The 22,263-nt window shown below is 36.3% G+C and overlaps 1 protein-coding gene across 8 annotated transcripts in view; it reads left to right on the top strand.

Annotated features, from left to right (window-relative positions):
* Positions 1 to 22,263, top strand: part of LOC105832304 — a 591,095-nt gene that overhangs the window by 387,625 nt on the left and 181,207 nt on the right. For all 8 annotated transcript variants that reach the window (XR_004962205.1, XR_004962207.1, XR_004962208.1 and 5 more), the window contains one exon: positions 18,317 to 18,406. Coding sequence is in view for 4 of the 8 variants with exons in the window: in XM_036282909.1 (XP_036138802.1) it covers positions 18,317 to 18,406 (90 nt within the window). In the remaining 4 variants the exon portion in view is untranslated. The remainder of the gene's footprint in view (positions 1 to 18,316; positions 18,407 to 22,263) is intronic.

The raw sequence follows: 22,263 nt of genomic DNA, 5'->3' as shown, positions 1-22,263 counted from the left end.
CTAAAAGTTAAGCAGAGGGAAGTAGGTTTAGGATTTGGAGATATTCGTCGGGAAAGAGCTGTGTCACACTGCTTATTTAGTGCAGCCTTTTGGCGCTTTATATGCACCATTTAGAGACGATACGCTTGTAATAAGAGGGTTTTTCGTCTAAAATCTTTATCCGGTCTCAGTCAAAATCGTGATTTCTCTCTAGGCGGTGATAAGAATTGACTGAAGGAGAAGAGATATTTCTATTAATGTCAGAGCGATGCTCTTTTACTCTAGTAATCAGTTATCTCTTAATCTGGCCAATGTAAGTAGCGTCACAATCTATACACGAAATCTTATATACGACACTATTATGTGACATGATGTCCATTGTATCCTTGCCAATCTTAATGAATTTTTTGAGAGCAAGAATAAGCCATTCTGAAATTAGAGTTTGAGACAACTCTTGAAAACTTCTCAGATACGGTTTTGACATAGGACATGGTGAAAAAAATTTTTGTTACATTTGAATTGTCACAATTATTATTATCATTGTCAAGTGACTTTTTCTTTAATCTATGGTTGATCGTATTAAAGATAAACAGTAAAGGGTAACCATTATTCAAAAGAACTCGAATAATGAATTCTATATTTTCCTTGTAAAATTGTGGGTGTGAAATGGATAGAGTTATATCGATTAAACCGTAAATGATACCTCTTTTGTGTGATAAAGGGTGATAGTAATGGAAATTAAAGTCTTCTCGAAAAGGTGGGCTTATGGTTCCAATCGGTAACAACCCACTCGGCAAGTAATGTTGTTGAAATATTGTAATATTTGAAAATGGTACATAAATATTTCGTTAATATTTTAATTGTAACTTTGCATGTGAAATATTTTAAAAATAAATCTGCACCATATTTTTATAATAATGCAAATGCAATATTTCTGAAATCTTTGAGAGAAAATAAAAAAGTTTGCTTTTATATTTGTATGGCTGTTTGTGCGTGCGTAGGGTAAACGCGATTGCACGGAGGGAATGCCGGGATTCGTCCCGATAGAGACGCGAAGTGAGCGATGAGGAATGCGGTAAGTTCACGGGAGATGATAGGATGAAAAAGGAGGCGATGATGTCTCTCACACTTGATATTTATTTAAACAACGTACGTTCGAAGCGAGGGGCGAACCGTATCTTTTACAATATTGCGGAGATCTTGATACGTCCCGATATTACGCTGCCTGTAATCGATGCGGAAATCTTGAAGAACCTCTAGATCGAGGCTCTCGCGAATCCGGATATCTTGCGCGCGATCCGACGGAGATCTTGTGCGCGAGGCAGAGGACGTTCGCGGGAAAGATACGGTCACCTGCGCACGGACGTAATACACTCACCACATTCACGCGAATACAAAACTGAAGAATTAATCAACGTTGGTTGATGGGAAAAATAATTCACTCGCACTATCACGGCGCGACTGATAGGGAAGAAGCGTAAGTGAATCCCCGCAGCTAGGATCGGCGGAAGACGGGAGAGATCTGCTGGACGATCTAATATCGGTGCCGGGCTGCGAGAGACTGGCGAATTTTGCATCGTAAAACAATTACGATCGGAGGCGAAAAAAGGGGCGGTAGGGAACGGATATCAAGACTTATTTGGGCATTGATTTGGACGTGCCCTTTTTTGGGCTTGTTTATTTGCATAGTTATCACGATGCATAGTTACCTACGATGCGAGCAAACAAAAATCGCGCGCGTGAGGAGCTAGTGACAGCGCCGCGCGACTAGGTGCATCGAAGAAATAAACTACAAGGAGCTCGATGGCTGTCAGGAGCTCTCACTACTCGCGGATAAAACAGAGCAAATAAAAAGGAAATGTTAAAATTCTAAAGTAACTGTTATAGTCTCGAACAATGGCTCTGTAATATTACAAAAGAAATGTGACAAATGCATTATTTAAAAAATATTTATGGAAAATTATAAAGTAATATTAATATTTCTTACACAATGAATATTTCTGCAAAATATGAAACGCAACATTGCATTTAAAGTATTTCTAAAAAATTTCTAATGTGTAGGTAATAAAAATTAAATTGCTGAAAATGACTTTCTGCAATACTGCACAAGAAATATTGCAAACATAATGATTCAGAAACATTTCTGAATGTTTAAAATTGACATAAAAATGAGCAGGATGAGAGGACATTCGTGGAACAGGTGTTAAATGAAATGCACTGCGATTACGTGTCACGTGGACTCATCGTGATGTCCTAGTCGTACCGTATATTTATCACAAATCTTAATGGATACACACACGCGGTTACTGTTTAATGAGCACAAGAATGAATGTCTGGATGAGAATAATGTCTTGATCACTTACACGGGAGAGATTATATTAATCTGTTACCGGTCGTGATGATGATGCCCGTAAGCCGGTATCACGCGGCGCAGGCGTGCGCATAGCGTGGTGAGCGTGAGTCTCTCAATGATAATGTACCTGAGCAATAATTATGATTCTCTCTTAATTACTGTATGAGTCCTTCCTTAATTACTGTTGAGCAGTCTTTGAGCAGGTATTTGAAGATCCCACAAATAGACTTGAGCACAAAACTACGTTGAAACGATCGCACGAAATACAACGTAAACCGCCGCCATAGAGCACAAGTACCGAAGTGATTTTTGGCACTACGCACGCGCTAGCGCGCATGTCGCGGCGCTTCGTGATCTACCCGGATGTTGATCGATAAATGCTGCAATCTGACGTGACGGTGCGAGCTCAATACACGCTGAATTCCGAACAAGTTAATAATAATAACATTAAAGTATACATGAAATAAACAATAAAAAAAACCTTATTTTAATGTGCATATATTATTTTATTTAATACTTTATAAATATTTAATATTTTATTGCAATAATTACTGAGATATTACCTTTTCAACACTTATAGTTTCCTCGATGCGTTCTCATTCATATAAGTTAAAAAATTAATATCTTGATTACTATTGCAACATTGCAAAATAATATGAGACTTTTACTTCAATCCTTTCTATCTTTCTAGCTATTGTACACTTTAGAGCATTCACTTTAAATATTTATTTATTTTTTTTATTATTTTCTCATGTAACAAGTCTCTTTTTACGATATATTACTTTTTTGTTATAAAATGAATATCTTTTTTTAATGTTACTAAAACAAAGTAAAGTTTTAAAAAATTATGACAAAATGGAAGTGTTCTGTTACAAATTTTTATAATAATGCAAATCTATAAACCTTTATTAAAATAAACCTTTATTAACATAATCAATGTATTAAACATTTTTTAAATATGTTTATTTTAAAACTGTTGTATTACATAAAAATAAGATTGCTTAAATTTAAAAAATATTATTGTAATACAATAATAATAATTGAAATAGGACCGATGAAACTGTCAAAAATAAATATACAAATAAGATCGCCTATATTGATCTGTAACAGATCTTGGTACTAACAAATTTTGGTATAATTTTTATTATTTCTAACTTATATATATGAATTGTGTGCATTTCATTGGTCTTGAAACAGTCACTAAATATAGACTGACAAGAATGCGACATAGTTCATAAGAAATTACACAAATTATTGAGTACCGAAACCCGCTATAAACCAATATAGGCAATTTCATTTTTATCTTCACATTTAACAATTTCATCAATCCTGTTTTAATTATTATTATTATATTACAATAATATTTTTTAAGTGTAACTACAATTTCTTGGATAAAATGTATTTAAGATATTTTCTAAAATATTTCTGCTATCTGCACAGATATGTTTCAGAAATATTTCAGTAATATTATCGAAATATTACTAAAAGATAGTCCACCGAGTGCTTCTTTCTCTATGGCTCGTAACACAATATCTGCAATGATTAGTGCAAGCGGGGAACCCATAGGGGCGCCATATATTTGTTTGTAAGTGCGGTCATTAAAATTAAAGAGGGTTGATTCAAGTACAAAACGGACAGCTAGTAAAAATTAAGTCTCTGGAATGGAGGTTTCCACAAAAATAGTGTTCCATCTCTTGGAGATTCTTTTCAAGCCAAGTCTGTTGAAATATTTACGAATAGTGGGACGATACCCAATGAAACTAGTTGGAAGTTTGGTTCCAATGAGTGAGTTCCAGATGCGTACAGTAATAAACAGACATAGCAGGCTGAGTGAAACGGACACAATGCAAAACGGACATTGTGTGAGACGGACACAGTCGCAAACCCATGTGGTGCAAAAAATGCTTTCAACACACACACAAACACGGGGGTGCAAGGGGGGCTTTGCCCCTCCACCCGCACTCGCCTCGTCGGTAGGGGTGCCCTGAAAAGTCGCAACCTATGTAAGTTTGTTTGTTACTGTGTCCATTTGGTCTATGCGCATTTGATCTGTGCGCATTTGATCTTTGCGCATTTAATCTGTGTCCGTTTGGTCTGTGTCCGTTTGTTATTATGCCCGTTTCATTCAGCCTGCTGTGTCCGTTTATTACTGTGCGCATCTGGGGCGCTCCCGTTTCAATGAGACGCCATTCAACATATTCACAAGGTGGAAGATAATTTTTATATGACGTTTTCGGAAATGCAATATGCTATGGAATAGAGAGGGCTATTAATAGACGAAACAATAATCCTGAGAGAACATTCCAGTTTATGGATCTTAGGCAAACCATACGTTCTCGGGAGGACGCCATTAGTTGTTGCCAAACCTCTGTAGTCTTCTTCCGATACGTAATTTTCTCGGGAGTGGTTCACTTGGACACAGTACAATTAGAAACAGTGCAAATGGACACAATGCAAATGGACACAAAATAATGTACACGTTTCACATCGACACGGTTTATTTTGACACAGGAATTTTGGACACAGTAATTTTGTACACATGAAAAATAAATTCTGGACAAATTACAATTTGGACACGATAAAAATGTACACTGTGCAATTGGACATGTAAAATTTGTACACCGTAAAGTTGTACACCGCAAAGTTATACACTGTAAAGTTGTAAACGGTAAAATTGTACACCGTTCATTTAGACACATAAAAGTAGTACACCGCAAACTTGTACACCGCAAACTTGTATATCGCAAAGTTGTACACTACAAAGTTGTACACCGTGTATATTGTATTGGAAATCTGCTAATACATATAAACTTCTCTTTGTTTGCAATGTACAATATGGGTTAACGACGAAGTGGGTGCGGGAGGGGGGCCAAAGGCCCCACTTGCATCCCCTGTGTGTGTATGTGTGTGTGTGTCTGTGTGTGTGTGTGTATGTGTGTGTGTGTATGTGCGTGCGTGTGCAAACCATTCTCTGCACCACATGGGTTTGCGACATTTCATGCAAAACATTGTGGTCTACAATTTTTTGGTGTACAACTTTGCGGTGTACAAGTTTGCGGTGTACAACGTTTACGTGTCTAAATGAACGGTGTATAATTTGAGTGGCACTCACTTGGACACGGTTTAAATAGACACGGTGCATTTGGACACAAAAGAAATGTTATTAAAAATGTACATCAGTTATATGCACACGTAAAATTTGACCACCGCATATTTGCACACGAAAAAATGCCCACCGTTCATTTGGACACGTAAAAGTTGCACACCATTCATTTGCACACCGCTCACTTGCACACCATTCACTTTCACACCGTTCACTTGCTCACCACTCATTTGCACTCCAAGAAATGCGCACCGATCATTTTCACATAAAAAAATGCACACCGATCATTTGCACACGGAAAGATGCGCACCGATTATTTGCACATGGAAAGATGCGCACTGATCATTTGCACACGGAAAAATGCACACCGATCATTTGCACACCGTTCAATTGCACACCGTTTGATTGCACACCATTTAAGTCGCAAACCCATGTGGTGCAGTGAATGCTTTACACACACACACACACAAACGCGCGCGCGCGCGCACACACACACACACACACACACGAATACGAATAGGGCCGAAGGCCCCCCTTCCGCACCCACCCAATCCAAATCGCTAACCCATGTACACATTGCAAACACAGCCATAATGTATGAATATTAAATATGCGTTTGATTGAACGGTGTGCAATGGAATGGTGTGCAACTGAATGATTTGCAAATAAACGGTGTGCAAATAAACGATCAGTGCGCATCTTTCCGTATTCATCTTTTCGTGTGCAAATGATCAATGCTCATCTTTCCGTGTGCAAATGATCAGTGCGCATCTTTTCGTGTGCAAATAATCAGTGTGCATCTTTCCACGTGCAAATGATCGGTGCGCATTTCTTGATATGCAAATGAGTGGTGAGCAAGTGAACGATGTGCAAATGAGTGGTGAGCAAGTGAACGATGTGCAAGTGAATGGTACGCAAGTGAGCGGTGTGCAAATGAATGGTGTGCAACTTTTACATGTCCAAGTGAACGGTGAAAATTTTTTCGTGTGCAAATATCTGGTGGCCAAATTTTACGTATGCATGTAACTGGTGTAAATTTTTAATAAAATTTCTTCTGTGTCCAAAAGCACCGTGTCCAAATGCACTGTGTCCATTTGAACCGCGTGAAAGTGCATCGCTCCCGTACAATTTTACGGTGTATAACTTGGCGGTGTACAAATTTTACGTGTCCAATTGCACAGTGTACATTTTTATCGTGTTTAAATTGTAATTTGTCCAGAACTTATTTTTTCTTTGTACAAAATTACTGTGTCTAAAATTCCTGTGGCGAAATAAACCGTATCCATTTGAAACGTATACATTATTTTGTGTCCATTTGCACCGTATTTATTTGCACTGTGTCCAATTGGGTAGCGTCCCGTTTGCCCACGTCAATATTAGCCATGCGTCAATATTGGCCATATCAATAATGGCCACGCGTCAATATTGGCCGCGCATGATTATTGGCCACGCGTCAATATTGACCACGTCAATATTGGCAACGCGTAATATTGCCCACGTCAATAATGTCCACGTCAATATTGACCACGCGTCAATATTGACCACGTCATTATTGCCCACGCGTCAATATTGGCTACGCGTCATTATTGGCCATGCGTCATTTTTGCCCACATGTCACTATTGGCCACGTCATTATTGTATATGGGTTTGCGACTTGGACGTGGTGAATGTGGGGGCGGGGGAGCTTGCACCCCTCATGTGTGTGTGTGGGAGGGGAGGAAGAGTGTGCGCGTGCGTGTGCAAAGCATTTCTTTGCCCTACATGAATTTGCGACTTTCCACGCTAAACAAAAAAAATTGATTAATATTGACGTGGGCAATAATGACGCGTAGCCAATATTGACGCGTGAGCAATAATGACGCGTGGCCAATAGTGACGCGTGGCCAATAGTGACGCGTTGGCAATACTCACACATCGACAATAATGACGCGTGGCCAATAGTGACGCGTGGGCAACAATGGCGCGTGACCAATAATGACGTGTGGCCAATAATGACGCGTAGGCAATATTAACGCGTGGGCAATGACGTGATCAATATTGACGCGTGGCCAATATTGACGTGGCCAATATTGACGCATGGCCAATAATGACGCGTGGGCGATATTGACGTGGCTAATATTGACGCGTGGTCAATATTGACGTGGCCAATCTACCTCGTGGTCAATTGGGATCGTGGCCAATCGGGACCGTGGCCGATATTGACGTAGGCAAACAAGTGCCACTCTCCAATTGTACTGTGTCCAAGTGAAGGCCACTCATTTTCTCTCTTCCATTTAGTTAGAATATCTTCTAGATTCTTGGTTATGGTTCTCAGAGAATTCTTTTTCACTTCTATGTAGGTCGGAGAGCAAAAAAAAACATCTTGTTTTTATAATCCTCTACGTTCATAGCCACAGTGACGTTGCCTTTATCCGCTCGGGTGAAGCATATTTGAGAATAATTGTCTATAAATTTTTTGTGAATCTTGTGACGTGACGTTTTTCGTCCATCACAAGGGCCGAAATGGCCGGATCGGAAAAGGTCATTTATGGCCGCTTTTTACCCTGAACGGGGGGGGGCGGTCTCTCCTTTTCTGTTTAATATTATTATAAGATATCTAGAAATCCGACAAGCGAAAGGCGCGATTCGCGGGAGAAGTAGTGTGCCGGAAAGATTCCATGTAACAAAGGAACAGCCGTCGAGGGACAGTGAGAGCAATTACGGGAGCGGCTGAGCGGCGGGATCCCGGACTATCGAAAGCCACCAAGGCAAGTATACGATCGAAGTTATCATGGCAGGAGAGTGAAGGATCGTGAAGCGGTGCCTACCGTATATCGCCTTCTTTCAGAAACCGAGGAGGCGAGAGCGGGTCGAAAGAAGCGGGATGCTCCCGAGGACGACGTCGGGGGAAATTAGCATACGCTTCGAACTCCGTGAAGCCGAGTGGAGAACCCCAGCCGGAGCGGTCAACGATGGTCGAGGCCGACATCGGGAAGGCCGGTACTTGATCAACCCCGAGCCAACCTCGCCAGGAGATACAGATCTGGCAGTAGGCTATCGGCCCATAAAGACCAGCGACCTTCAAATTGCGCGGCGTCGCAACCGCAGGCGCCCTCGGCCCGCAGAAACGAAGAGAAGGAAGCGACGCCCTATCGACAGGAAGATCCCTACGCGCGGATCGATGCGCAAGGACAATGCGCAGATCCTAATCGATGTTCGCAGTGTCCCTAGAGACCCTTTACTAACGCTCAATTTTTTCACTTCCCGATAAAGTTATCCGGAGGATAAATATCAAGTTTAACTAATCACGTGCATGGATCTGGTAGTTTATCTCCTGGATAATTTTAAACGCAAGATAACTGGACGTGAAGAAATCGGGCATAAGAGACGCAACAATCTTGAATTCTGAAACAAAATGGCGACAATGTATATAGCAAACTGCGTATATACATACTGATTGTAATTGTGATTGTGATTGAACCTTTGAAGTTATAAATAAGTTTTAACTCATAAATTGATAAAGCCATAAAACAAAAAAACATTTAAAACATAAAACATTTAATTATTTTTATAAAATGGAAGTAATTTTTCGAAGATGTATTTCTTATTTAAATAACATAAACTGTAATTTAATTAAATTTTTCACTCAGAAAATGACTTATGTCCGATGTGACTCATTACAAAATTTCCATGGCTTATTTGACAAAATAATGAAATATTTTATTCGATTTCGAACTAGAATTTTGTGCAAAAAATAACCAGTGTTTAAAAAAGCAGTATATAACAGTAAGTATTTTTGTATTAAATTAAAGTATTCGGTTTAGCGGCGCCAAGTTTTTGTAGTAAATATTTATTTGTAATATTTGTAGAAATAATTATTTGTAGATGTTCTAGTTCGTATAAACATCCATTTTTATAGTTGGTGCATTTCCTTTCTATCATTACTTTTGTAGAGAAAATAATTTGTTGTTCTTTTTGGATATAATTAATCTCAATAATAATCTCTAGTCTGATAGATATAAAGAATAATAAAGTAGATGTTTTAGTTTATATAAACATCTACTTTATAGTTGACCGCATTTTCTATATATATCATTACTTTTGTAGAGAAAAAAAGTAATACTCTCATTTTATAGTGTCAAATCTAAAAAATTGTTTTGTATTATAAAAACTGGCTAAAGAATAGTAATGATGTTTTAGTTCCCATAAAAATATTTGTTTTTATAATTGGCGCAAAAGATTTAGATATCACTCTTTTTGTTGAGAAGTTAATTTGTGTGTGTGAGTATAAACTTTAAAAATTTCAAGAATATATATTACTTAGGTTAAATTTGACAGTATATATTACTTAGGTTGAATTTGACACACTTAGTATATATTACTTAAGTTGAACCATCCAAAAGTATATACTACTTAGGTTGAGATTGATCAAAAGTTTTATCTTGAATTTGTGATTTTTTCTTTAAAAGAAAATATAACTTAGGTTGAATTTAAATCAAAAGTATTATCTCGGATTTTGTTATATATTACTTAGGTTGAATTTGACACACTTAGTATATATTACTTAGATTGAACCATCCAATAATTTTTTTCCTTAAAGGAAAAACCACACACTTGGCGCCTTTTTTTACCTTTTTTAAAAAGGTAATTTTGTTTAGATATCACACATTTTGTAGTGTTTATAGACCACTTAAACTGAATGTGATGTATTATATGTATCACTTAGATTGAATTTAATAAAATATATCTTATTTGAGACATGGGTAAATGATTTTTTTCCATTCCATACATCACTTTAATTGAATTTGATCAAAAGTATTATCTTGATTTTTGTAAATTTTTCCTTAAAGATTATATATCATTTAGGTTGAATTTGATATGATCAAAAGAAGTATTTTGGATTTTGTAATTTTTTTCCTTAAAAAAACCACACACTTCGCGCGCTTTTTTATTTTTTTCAGAAAGGTAATTTGGTTTTTAATTTTTTATTGGTGTTGATGATTAAAAATTATAGATGAGGTGTGATGTATAGAGTTGTGCATTGGTTAACTATTGATAATGTAAAAATAAGGACCATCTTTTGTCACCATAATATTGGCAATTATATATGTCACTCGTAAACCAAAGAATAAAAATTAGTGTTATTAAAAACATTTATTTAAAGTTTTATTATTAAAAACATTTATTTAAAGTTTTATTCAAGCCAATTAATAGTTAATATTGATTGACAATTACAGCAACATTTAACTGATCACAACAACTTGTCTATCTCATCGACACCAGTGTAAAATCTGAGTTTATTACTCACTGATTAATTAATTTTACATTGGTGTTGATGATTAAATAGATAAAGTGTGACGTAGAATTGTGCATTTATTAAATATTGATAACGCTGTAAGGATAAGAACTATCTTTCGTCACCAAGGCAGTAGCAATTATATACGTTACTACTAAAATAAACAATAAAATTTAGTATTATTAAAAACATTTAAAGTTTTATTCAAGCGAATTAATAGTTGTAAATATTGATTGTCAATTATAGCAACATTTAACTGATCTACAATTCTATATCATACAACATCTCATATATCTCATCGATACCAGTGTAAAATCTGAGTTATGTTACACTCTGATTAAATAATTTTACATTGGTGTTGATGATCAGATAAATGAAGTGTGACGTAGAGTTGTGCATCAGTTAAATATTGATAACGTTATAAAGATAAGAACCATCTTTTGTCACCAAGGTACTGGCAATTATATATGTTACTATTAAAATAAAAAATAAAAATTAGTATTATTAAAAACATTTACAAGCTAATTAATAGCTTTTGTGACAATTACATCATTTAACTAACTGATAACAATTCTATATCACACAACATCTTATCTATCAATCTCATCAACACCAATGTAAAATGTGAGAGCTTGTGACTGACTGATAACTGATCACAATTCTATATCAGGTCACATAACATCTTATCTATCTCATCGACACCAGTGTAAAATCTGAGTTTGTTACTCACTGATTAATGTTTAATTTTGCATTGGTGTTGATGATTAAATGAATAAATGAAGTGTGACGTAGATTAAAACTATACTTTCGAGTTTCTCTTCTGGTTCCACTGCTTCTTCATCTCCTGACATGACTTCGGGCCATTGCACAAGCTCTTCCATAACGTTAAGTACTGGCCTTAACTTTGGCTCATACTTAACAAACAATAAACTTAACTTAACGCACAAAAAAGATCTTAACGGAAGAACTTAAGAATTTACGTAAAAGATTTTTTTGTGTGTTAATTTAAGTTAATTTTTAAGTACGAGTTTAGGTTTATATGAAGTACTTACGTTAACGTAACGTATACGTTACGTTAACGCGTTACAGAAAAGCTTGTGCGGTGGCCCTTCTTCTGCCTCGTCTATCTTTCATTTGGTATGGCACGATGTTCAAGAAACTGTCATGTCATATCATAATATAACTTCTCAATACATAACCTCACTACACATCACTCAGTGCGAGCTGATGTGTGGCGCGAACGAGCCACTGCCGTCCCACGTGACTTATAACATGGTGCTATAGTGACGATGCGTACGCCACACGGTAGCAGATACGCGAGATGAAATTTCACAAATGACGACGACATATCTTAAATGAATTTTTGCCGTTTCGGACTTTGCGTCGCGATATCTCCACAAAATATTACTTGTACAAATCTTTATTTTTTATTTATCATAAATATTGTATAAAATATTTAGTCTATATTTTAATAATATGTTGAATAAAGGTTTTTTCTTTATGTACTATATATAATCAAGAGACACGGTAGTGGTTCGCGCCAAGTAAATTTATAAATATTCACAAAATATTACTTGTACAAATCTTTATTTTTTATTTATCATAAATATTGTATAGAATAATATTTAATCTATATTTTAATAATATGTTAAATAAAAATGTTTTCTTTATGTACTATATGTACATAAAATATGTATAAAATATTTATATAATAGTTTTAAAAAATAAATATTAAAAAATATTTATAAATATTTATCATAAATATTGTGTACTGTCTGGGATAATTCTAAATATAGAGATTGATGATATATATTGAGTGATGTTTTTGAACGCAGCCCAGCATATATACGGATTATTAAATTGATCTTATGAATAATTTATAATTTATAATTTATTTATATATTAAATTTCACTTTGCATCGTTCCGTAATAACATTAATACGAGCGTGTTACGTTATGATTATACAATTTTTGTTACATAACTGGAAAACTGGCCAAAACGATATAACAGTGTATAACAATGTATAACAGTGATATTACCTGCGTATAACATATGTTACATAACAGGTTATTTCCATGTTATATAGCACCTACATATCACGAGACTAACAATGTTACATTACATGTAACTTCCATGTTATGTTGCTGCTATAACACATTTTCACTGGGCCGTATCTCTTAATGCTCCTTTTAATGGTCATTTTTTGAATAATAATTATATCAAATCATTCTAATTAAAAAGATAGGTTAAATCTTTTATTTGTTGAATAGAATATTTATCAGTAAGAAGGCATAGATCTTTTTTCTTTTTACTTATACTTTCAACTTAGTTAGTTAGTTAGTTCTTTATTTTGTTTCCCCTCAGGGTTACAATTTTCTTACATCCTCCAATCACACGCATACAAAACAAACCTTAACCTCTAACTTATTACTATCTTACATCTAACTTATTCTATATGAGCTGCCGCATGCCAGTCTCCTGTCCATGCCGCAACCCCTTTCTACCTCTATATACACACACACACGCTTTCCCTATCTCGGGCTTCCGTTTCCTATTGCTTTTGTATCTTCTCCAACTTTCATCTTTATTTTCTATTCTCCAATTTCCCTTTATTCAGGTGCCTCTCTACATTCTCTTTGCCATTCATTCTCTTTCATTCTCTCTCACTCTCCTCCCCCCCTCCCTTCTCTCCCTTCCCCCTCTCTCTCTCAACCATCCTCATCCACCATTCCCCCTCTCCCTCCTCCCCCAATACTCTGCCTGCCTTTTCCTGCCAGCTCCCTCCTCCTTCTGCTCCCCAATCCCTACATCTTTCCCATACGTGCTCCCAACTCTCTATCTCTCCTCCACATAATCTACATCTCTTATCCTCCTCCTCCTCCCAATACCTTCTCTCTCTTACCTCATTCCCCAATCAAAATCTTGCTACTCTTTGCCATCTACTTTCCTCCCAACCTTTCTTCAGATATCCTGGAATTCCTTCACCTTTTATCACCCTATACCATTTATTATACCTTGACTTTCCTATTTTTTCCCATCTTTCCCTCTTCTGCCTTTCCTTTTCTTCTTTTTCCCACCAGCTTTCCTCCTCCTCTCCCCTCTCCCCCTCCTCCATCTCTACCCCTTTACCTTCAATGAACTCCTCTCTTTCCTCTTCCCATCCCTTCCTACCCTTTCCTCTCCTCCATCTTTCCCTTATCTCCATCAAACATTCCCTCGCCAACCTACTTCCCTTTCCTTCAATCTCTTCTCAAAGCTCCACGCCCTTTTCCCTGCTCTTCCCTCTAGCTTGTCCCTCTGCATCTCCTCTCTTATCATATACCCCGGTGTTTTCCCTTCCACTCCTAAAACCCACCTTATGTATCTCTCTTCTAATCTCTCCATTTTTTCTCTCTCTTTCCATCCCCATATTTCCACCCCATAACTCATAACCGTCCACACCAATCTATCGAACAACCATAATCTTCTTTCCCAATCCTTACTAAATTTTCTCTTCCCAATCCCCCATACCTGTCCCATTATTGCTGCCGCTTTTCTAACCCTGTCCCTTACATGAGCCTCTTGTCCTCCATTCCTTTGCAGTACATAACCTAAATACTTAAATTCCCTTACCTCCTCTATTTTCTTTCCCCTCCACCTCCAATCTATCCGTTTCCATCTTCCTCCTCCCTTTCTAAATCTCATTATCTTTGTCTTTTTCACATTTAGCACCAGTCCTTTCTCTTCCACATAATCTTCCAGTCTTTCTATCATACTCCGCATTTCCCCTTCCTCCTTTGCCAATAAAACTATATCGTCCGCATATGCTAATGTGTACACCTTTTCCCCTCCCAACTCTACCCCCCCCATCTCACTCTGTTCATTTTCTCTTCCAAATCTGCTATTAGCACGTTAAATAAAATTGGACTCAAAGGACATCCCTGCCTTAACCCCCTTGCCGTCCAAAACTCACTGCTTACCTCCTCTCCCACTCTTACTCTACTCTTTGTCTCTCTCAATAATTCTTCCACCCTCTCTACTAATCCTTCTCTAATCCCTCTCTCTCTCATTGCCCCACAAAGTACTTTCCTATCCACCGAATCAAACGCTGCTTTCAAATCTACAAATAGTGCCACTAATCTACCTTTTTCTTTTTCTATCTGCTTGTTAATCAAATAATTCAGCACGTATATATTATCTATCGTTCCCATTCCTTTCCTAAAACCTGTCTGATTATGTGGTATTATTTCTTTCCCTTCTATTTCTTCTTTTAACCTCTCCGCTAATATCGCTGTGTATATTTTATACGCCGTTGGCATCAGCGTCACTCCTCTGTAATCCTCCACCACCACCCCCTCTCCTCTCTTCAGTATCGGGACCACTATCCCTTCTTTCCATATCTCCGGCCACCCTTCTCCTTTCCATACTCTATTACAGAATTCCCAAATCCATACTTTCACCCTTTCTCTCCCATATTTCCATATTTCATTTGTCACCCCATCTATCCCTGCCGCTTTTTTCCCTTTCAACCTCTTTATTACCTCTTCCACCTCCTCCCTTCTTATCTCCCCCTCTTCATCCCTCTCTCTTCCCTCCCTCCTTCCTCTTGTTACTCTCCTTTCTACTCCTTCCAGCAATTCCATAAAATAATTCTTCCATTCCCTTCCTTCAATTCCCTCATTTATCCCCCCTCTCCTTCTTTTCTCCCTGTTTACTATTTCCCACACTTGTCCTTCCGTTCTCGCCTCCTGAGCCATCCATATCCACCTTTCTGTTTCTTCCCTTTTTTTCCTTCCGCATAATTCCTGATACTCCCTTTTCGCTCTTTTATATTCCTGCTCTCTTTCCCTCCCCCTTCTCCATTCCCTCAGTTTTCTTCTTGCTATCCTCTTTCCCTCCCTGCATTCCTCGTCCCACCACCCTCTACCTTTCACCCTCCCCTCTCCTCTCTCCTCTTCTATTTTTTCCACTGTTCTCTTAACCTTATCTTCTACCCTATCCCATTCCTCCTGAACCCTCTCTTCCCCTAAACTTACTTCCCCCATTTCTCTTCTAAAAGTTTCCGCCCCTTCCTCGTCCCACCATCCTCTCCATTCTCTTCTTTCTTTGTTTTTCCTTCTTTCCCCCCTTTTTTTCCTATGAGTGTTACCTCCACTGGATGGTGATCCGAGTCTATCTTTTCCCCTATCTCCAACCTAATAATTTTCTCTCTTATCTCTTCATTCCCTATGACATAGTCTATAATCGTGTTCCCTCTGCTTCCCGTGAACGTAAATTCCCCTTCCTCATCTCCTTTAATTCCTCCGTTAAATATACTACACCCCCCCTCCTCTACAAATTCTACTAATCTTTCTCCCTCTCTATTTATTTTCTTATCCTTTGATCTTCTTCCTTTCTCCTCCTCTTCCCCCTCCCATTCCCCCCCCTCCATCCTCCTCCCTTATCTCCCGTTCTCGCGTTAAAGTCCTCTCCTATAAGCGTTTCCACCCCCTTTTCCCTCTCCTCCACCCATTTTTTTGAGATCTGCTAAACTCTCTCTATATCTCCATTTACATATACCCCTACCACTCTCAATCTTTCCCTTTCCAATTTTACTATCCCTACCATCATTCCCTCTACTTCCGTTTCTATTTCCGTCCCCTTTTCTACTAATTCCAATTTTATTCCCATCAAAATACCTCCCATCGCCCTTCCCTTCTTATTCTTTCTTACGGCAAATTGTACCCCCCATTTGTATCCTTTCGGCAAGTTCTTCTTTACTTTTCCCCATTTCTTTTCTTCTACCCACGTCTCTAGCAATACTACCACCTCCCATCTTTCTAATCCCTTCCAAAAATCTCTGTCCTTGTTCACCAAAACCTGCCACGTTCCAAAAGCTTATTCTCCATTCTCCTCCCGTCCCCCCCTCTCTCTCCCACCCCTAACTCCACCTCCTCCCCTCTCCCTCTTCCTATTTTCATTCCCCCCTTTGACCCTCCTCCCTCACTTTACCCTCCTTGCTTCTTAATACTTCCTCCCCTTCGTCCCACGACCACCACTCTCCGTCTATGTTTATCTTTCCATAACCCACCCACGTTCTTCTCCCCCTCTCTCTTTCCATCCTTGCTATTTCCTCTAATCTCCATTTCATCCTCCTTTCCCTCCATGTTAAGTCCTCCCCTATTCTTTCCTTTCTTCCCCTCAATATCTTTTTCTTATTTATTATCTCCCTCTTCTGTTCTTCATTCTCTAATTTCACTAACAATATGTCTCTCCCTTCTCCTCCCCCCACTCTACTAACTTCCTCCAATTTTGCTTCTACCCCTATCTCATTCAATAAACTTTTCACCGCCTCTCTCTTCTTTCCCTCCTTTATCTCTAACCCCCTAATTATCACGTTCCTCCTTCTCTCTTTTCTCTCCCTCATTTCCCATTCCTTTTCTATCCTCCTCATTCTCTCCTCCATCCCTCCCCCGACTTCCCTATTTTTATCTCTCTCTCCTCCCTCCATCGCCCCCACCCTCTTTTCTAATTCCTCAATTCTACCCATTAATTCTATTCTTTCTTCCTGCCACCTTTTATCTCTTTCCATTTGTTCCTTTCTCATCATCTTCATTCTTTCTTCTAACACTTTTAACCCCCCTCTTACCCCCTTATTCCCTCTTCTTTGGTCCTGCCACATGTTCTCCATCATTTTCTTTAAATCTTCTATCCCTTTCATACTTCCCTCCCCCTCTCTCTCATCCTTTCCCTCTTCCACTTCCCCTATCTCTCCTGCTCTAGTCGGTGATCTCGGCGTTTTCTTGCTCCTATGGAATGGACTCCCCCCTTCCTCCTTCTTCTCTTCGTCCGTCCCCTCTCTTTTCCTTTTCACATACTCCTCTATGCTACTCGAGCTCCCTATGCTACTACATCTTTCTCTCTGTTTCCTCTCTAGCCAGTTGCCTACTCCCTGTTCTTTCCCCACTGTCCCGCCCTCTACGCTTCCCCGTCTGTCTACACTCATCCCCTCTATCTACCTACTTTCTATGCCTAATAACTATCACTCTCTTCCTACCTTCTCTCTTTTAACTCTTATTCTATGCTTTACCCGTCACTCACCTCTCGCTACCTACTTTTTATCCTCTCCTCTCTCCCTACGCCCTTTCCCTATCCCTATATCTCTCTTCTCACTTATTCCTCTCGTCCTTCTCTCTCTATCTCACTCACTTTCACCTTGCATTCACTCCTATTTTCTCTCTATGCACCTGATAAAGCTCTCACGAAGTAACCGCGTGTTCTCACTAGTCGCACCGGAAACGGAAGCCCACTTTTAACTTGTATATTATATTTTTTAGATATCTTATCTTATTGCCGATTAGATTTTCGGAAAAACCACTTTCTTTACTTCTAAATACTAATTTTTGTCATAGCTAAAAATTTCATTATTTATTATTGGTTTATTTTATAAGTCATTATGACATATTTGATCTGCCTTTAATGTATTAATGCGTTTTATTATCATTCTTATGGACAAAAACTACGGATGTGCGTTTGTAAAGTAATTAAAAATTAATAATTTAAATTTAAAATATTTGTATTTTTATCATGCATTTGTATAAAATATTTTGTTAGGTTAGTGAAAATAATGTGATATTTATTGTACAGGAACGTTTACTACTACGTCAACTACTACAACGAAGTTACATCGTAAGATGGAGATCCAAACTTTAGACAAGTCAGAAACTAATAATGATGGTAAGTTTTAGATATTATTAATCAAATATTATTAAACCAAAAATTCTAAAATGCCTATATGACCTATTGTTGGTACGTGAAAAAAGAAAACTTCGTTGAAGTGTCCAATTTATATTAAAAGAATTAATATGTAATGGAAACGTTTCGATTTATCATTTCGGATTCCCTTCAGTGTATATAATTAATTAAACAAGATTGGTCAAAATAGAGGGGGTCAAAATAGGTCAAAATTTCATATTCGGTTTAGCGGCGCCAAGTTTTTGTAGTAAAATTTGTATTAAAATATTTATTTGTAATATTTGTACAAATAATTATTTGTAAAAGTAGATGTTTTAGTTCGTATCATAGTTGACGCATTTTCTTCATATCATTACTTTTGTAGAAAATTAACTTTTTGTTATTTTAGGGGGAAAAGAGGATTTTATTAAAATTTTGTACATTTATAGTGCCAAATTAAAATTATTTTGTACAAAAATAGATTTTTGAGGGCGTTTCATGCGTGCGTATACTTGGCGCATTTTATACCTTTTTTTAGAAAGGTAATTTTGTTGGGATTTCACTCATTTTGCAGTGTCAGATATCTCATTTCTTTTTATAATATATATGAAAATCCTTAAGACAATTTTAAAATCTATATCTAATTAAAGATCGAGATTCAGATTGAATTAAAATATTTAACAAAACAAAGTTATATTGGTTTCATTTGTTTTCTAATTACATTTTAATTCATTTTCATAATATGCCTATTATATCATAGATAGAAATACGGCTGTGTTCAATTTAAAGATTAGTATAACACTATGTGTAGTACAATCAGATAAGTATACATACTCACATAAGTATATTACACAAAATTTTCATTTTTTATTGGAAATAAGTATTCAGAGATAAGTTAATACTTTGTGTTGTGGTTTATTTTTAATTATTATATTAAAAGAAAGAGAAGAAAAAATACTTTATTTGAACCTAAATTAGAAAAATAGAAAAAGAAAACTGAGTGAACGAGTAAGGAAAGAAAGAAAGAAGGAGGAGGAGGAGAGAGAGAAAGAGAGAGAAAAAGAAAAAGTTAGTAGTTAAGAAATAATAAGAAAAAGTAAAAAAAGTAACATTATTTAACATGTACATAAATTATAATTATTGTACTAGAAAGAGTATTATTGTTAAATTAAGAGAGAGAGAGAGAGAGAGAGAGAGAGAGGGAGGGAGGAAGGGAAGGAGGGAGAGAGGGAAATAACATTGTGTAGTAATGTCTATACATAACATACGTACATATACATATACATATGTGCATGTATGTACATATATATGCATTTGTATATATTTTATCTCTCTCTCTTTGTGTAAGTAATTCTTCCTCTGAATATTATATAATACTAGCTTTTTTTTTGGTAGGGGGAAATGCTTTTACGCACACCCGTTACGTTTACTTTTTTTCCGGGTTGTGTGGGACTCCCAAGGCATCTTTTTTTCGCGGGTGTTTTTTTTTTCCAAGATTCAGTTGCGATCCTCCACCTTGGACTACCCACTAAAACCCCCTCCTTTTCTTTCTTTTTTTTAAATAATAATCTCTGCTCTTTCTCACTTATTTCTTTCTTTTTCTCTTTAATTTTTTTTCTTTTACATCTATTTTTCTTTTTTTCTTTTTGTTTTTCATTTTTCTTCCTTTTTTCTTTTTCTATGTTTTTTTTAATAGTTTAATTTATAATATCTCTCTGTATATTACATTTTTTGTATAACTTTTTTCACTTTTTTCAATAAGTTTTCCTTTTTCTTTTTCTTCTATTTTTATCTTTACATTTTCTTTTTTTGTTGCTCTTGAAAATGCTACATAAAGTTGACCATGTGCAAATACTGGATTTGTTAAATATATTCCGACTCTTTCTAAAGTCTGTCCTTGTGACTTATTTATTGTCATTGCAAAAGCTATTCTTATTGGAAACTGTCTTCTTTTAAATTTAAATGGTAATTCCCAATCACTTTTCACTAAATCTATTCTTGGAATGATGACATTTTGTCCTTTTGCTGGTCTTGTTAGAATTTCTCCATAAATTGTATTTTTTTTTAAATCTGTTACTATTAATCTAGTTCCATTGCATAATCCTTTTTTTGTATTTAAATTTCTTATTAAGATTATTGTTGCATTGTTCTTTATTTTTAGTTTATGTACTGGCATTCCTGAAGGTGTTAATGAGTTTAAAAATTCTGTCGGATAATTTCTTTCTTCTTCTGCATCTTCACTTATAATTGTGTCAATTGAAACATATTCTTTTACTTCTCCTTCCATTTTTTCTATAATTTCATCATTAATTTTAAATGTTTCCTCATTTTTTGGACACAATATTGCTCTGTTTGGATGTTTTCTAATCCATTCCATGGTAATTCTTTCATTAAAAATCTCATTTATTAGTGATCCTTTTATAACAAAGTCCTGGGGAATTTCAATTGCATCATGTTCTAATCCTTCCGTATTCGATAATTTACCATCTCCAAGTTCTATCAACCAATCTGCAAATTCTTTTTCGTTTGCAGTTCTCATATTTTGCGTGAGTTTCACTTCACGAACATTTTTCCATATTGGATTATATTTCACTGTTGATTCTATTATTGCTGCTTTATTTGCATGAGGCACTACAGGTTTATCTAAAATCTCCTGCAAATAATACTACTTTTCCATCAAATGGTTTTTCATTCCTCATCAATTCCTTTAATAGTTTATCTACTGCTGTTAAAGCATGTCCTACAGTCATACTCACCTCATCCCATATGATTAGTTTTGCATTAATGATTTCTCTTGCTGCCTCTGTGTTTCCTCTAATATTTGATTTTGCACCTTCATCAATTGGAATTGTTAACTTAAACAGAGAATGATATGTTCTTTCTCCTTTTATTAGTGTTGCTGCAATTCCTGTAGATGCACATGGTAAAATTTTCTCGTTTCTTCCATTTAATACACACATAAATGTGTTAAATAGATGTGTTTTTCCACTCCCAGCAAAACCGTCTATATAAAATAATCTTTCCTTTTCTAAATCATCTTTATCTATTGCTTTCATGACTTTATTGTATACGTTTTTTTGTTCCTCATTTAATGTTGTTATTAAATATTCACCGCGTTTTCTTTCTTCTTCCACATTACATTCTGTTTCATATTTATTTATCGGTTTCGGAATTGGCAATTGATATTCTTTACAGCTACTTCCATTATTTTTTAAAATTTCTTGAATATGGTTTAAAGCCATATTTTCAGGATTTTCACTATTTTTCTTAACATAGTCTTTAATCATATATTCTTTGTATTTATTCCATATTATTGGTACATTTGTTATGTTTCCGTAGATGCATATGTATGCAAATAATTCTCGTAGTTATCCTGGCATTTTTGATTCTATTGCCTCTTCTATTGTTTTTTCCCATAGATCATCTGTTTCTACTAATTGTTTAGCTATCGCTGCTTCCTTATAAGTTTCATAACGTACTCCATTTATAGTTTTAATATCCTCAAAATTTTTCGCTCCTGTTACATGCAGAAGTAGTAGTCTTAGATAAAATCTTTCAGTATCTTTTATACCTACTGTATATAATCTTGATATTATTTTCTCTCCCCTATTTATACGTTGTTTCCACTTTGTTTCTTTGTTATCATAAACAATGATATGGAATATCTGTGTATCGCATTTGCAATGCATTTTCATCTGCTTGATTCAGTTTGAACCATGCTGTTAGCGTTGTATTTCGATTGATTTCTGTGTTTGCTGCTTCTTCCTCTTTTCCCTCTTGAAAATATACCATTTGACAATTCGGTAAATGTACTGCTAATCTTATTATTGTATGCGACTTCATAAAAAGATCGTATCCGT

Source organism: Monomorium pharaonis, chromosome 2 (genome assembly GCF_013373865.1).
Source record: "Monomorium pharaonis isolate MP-MQ-018 chromosome 2, ASM1337386v2, whole genome shotgun sequence".
NCBI lineage: Eukaryota > Metazoa > Arthropoda > Insecta > Hymenoptera > Formicidae > Monomorium > Monomorium pharaonis.
Note: the sequence above shows the minus strand (reverse complement) of the source record. Positions and strands in the feature narration are given on the sequence as shown.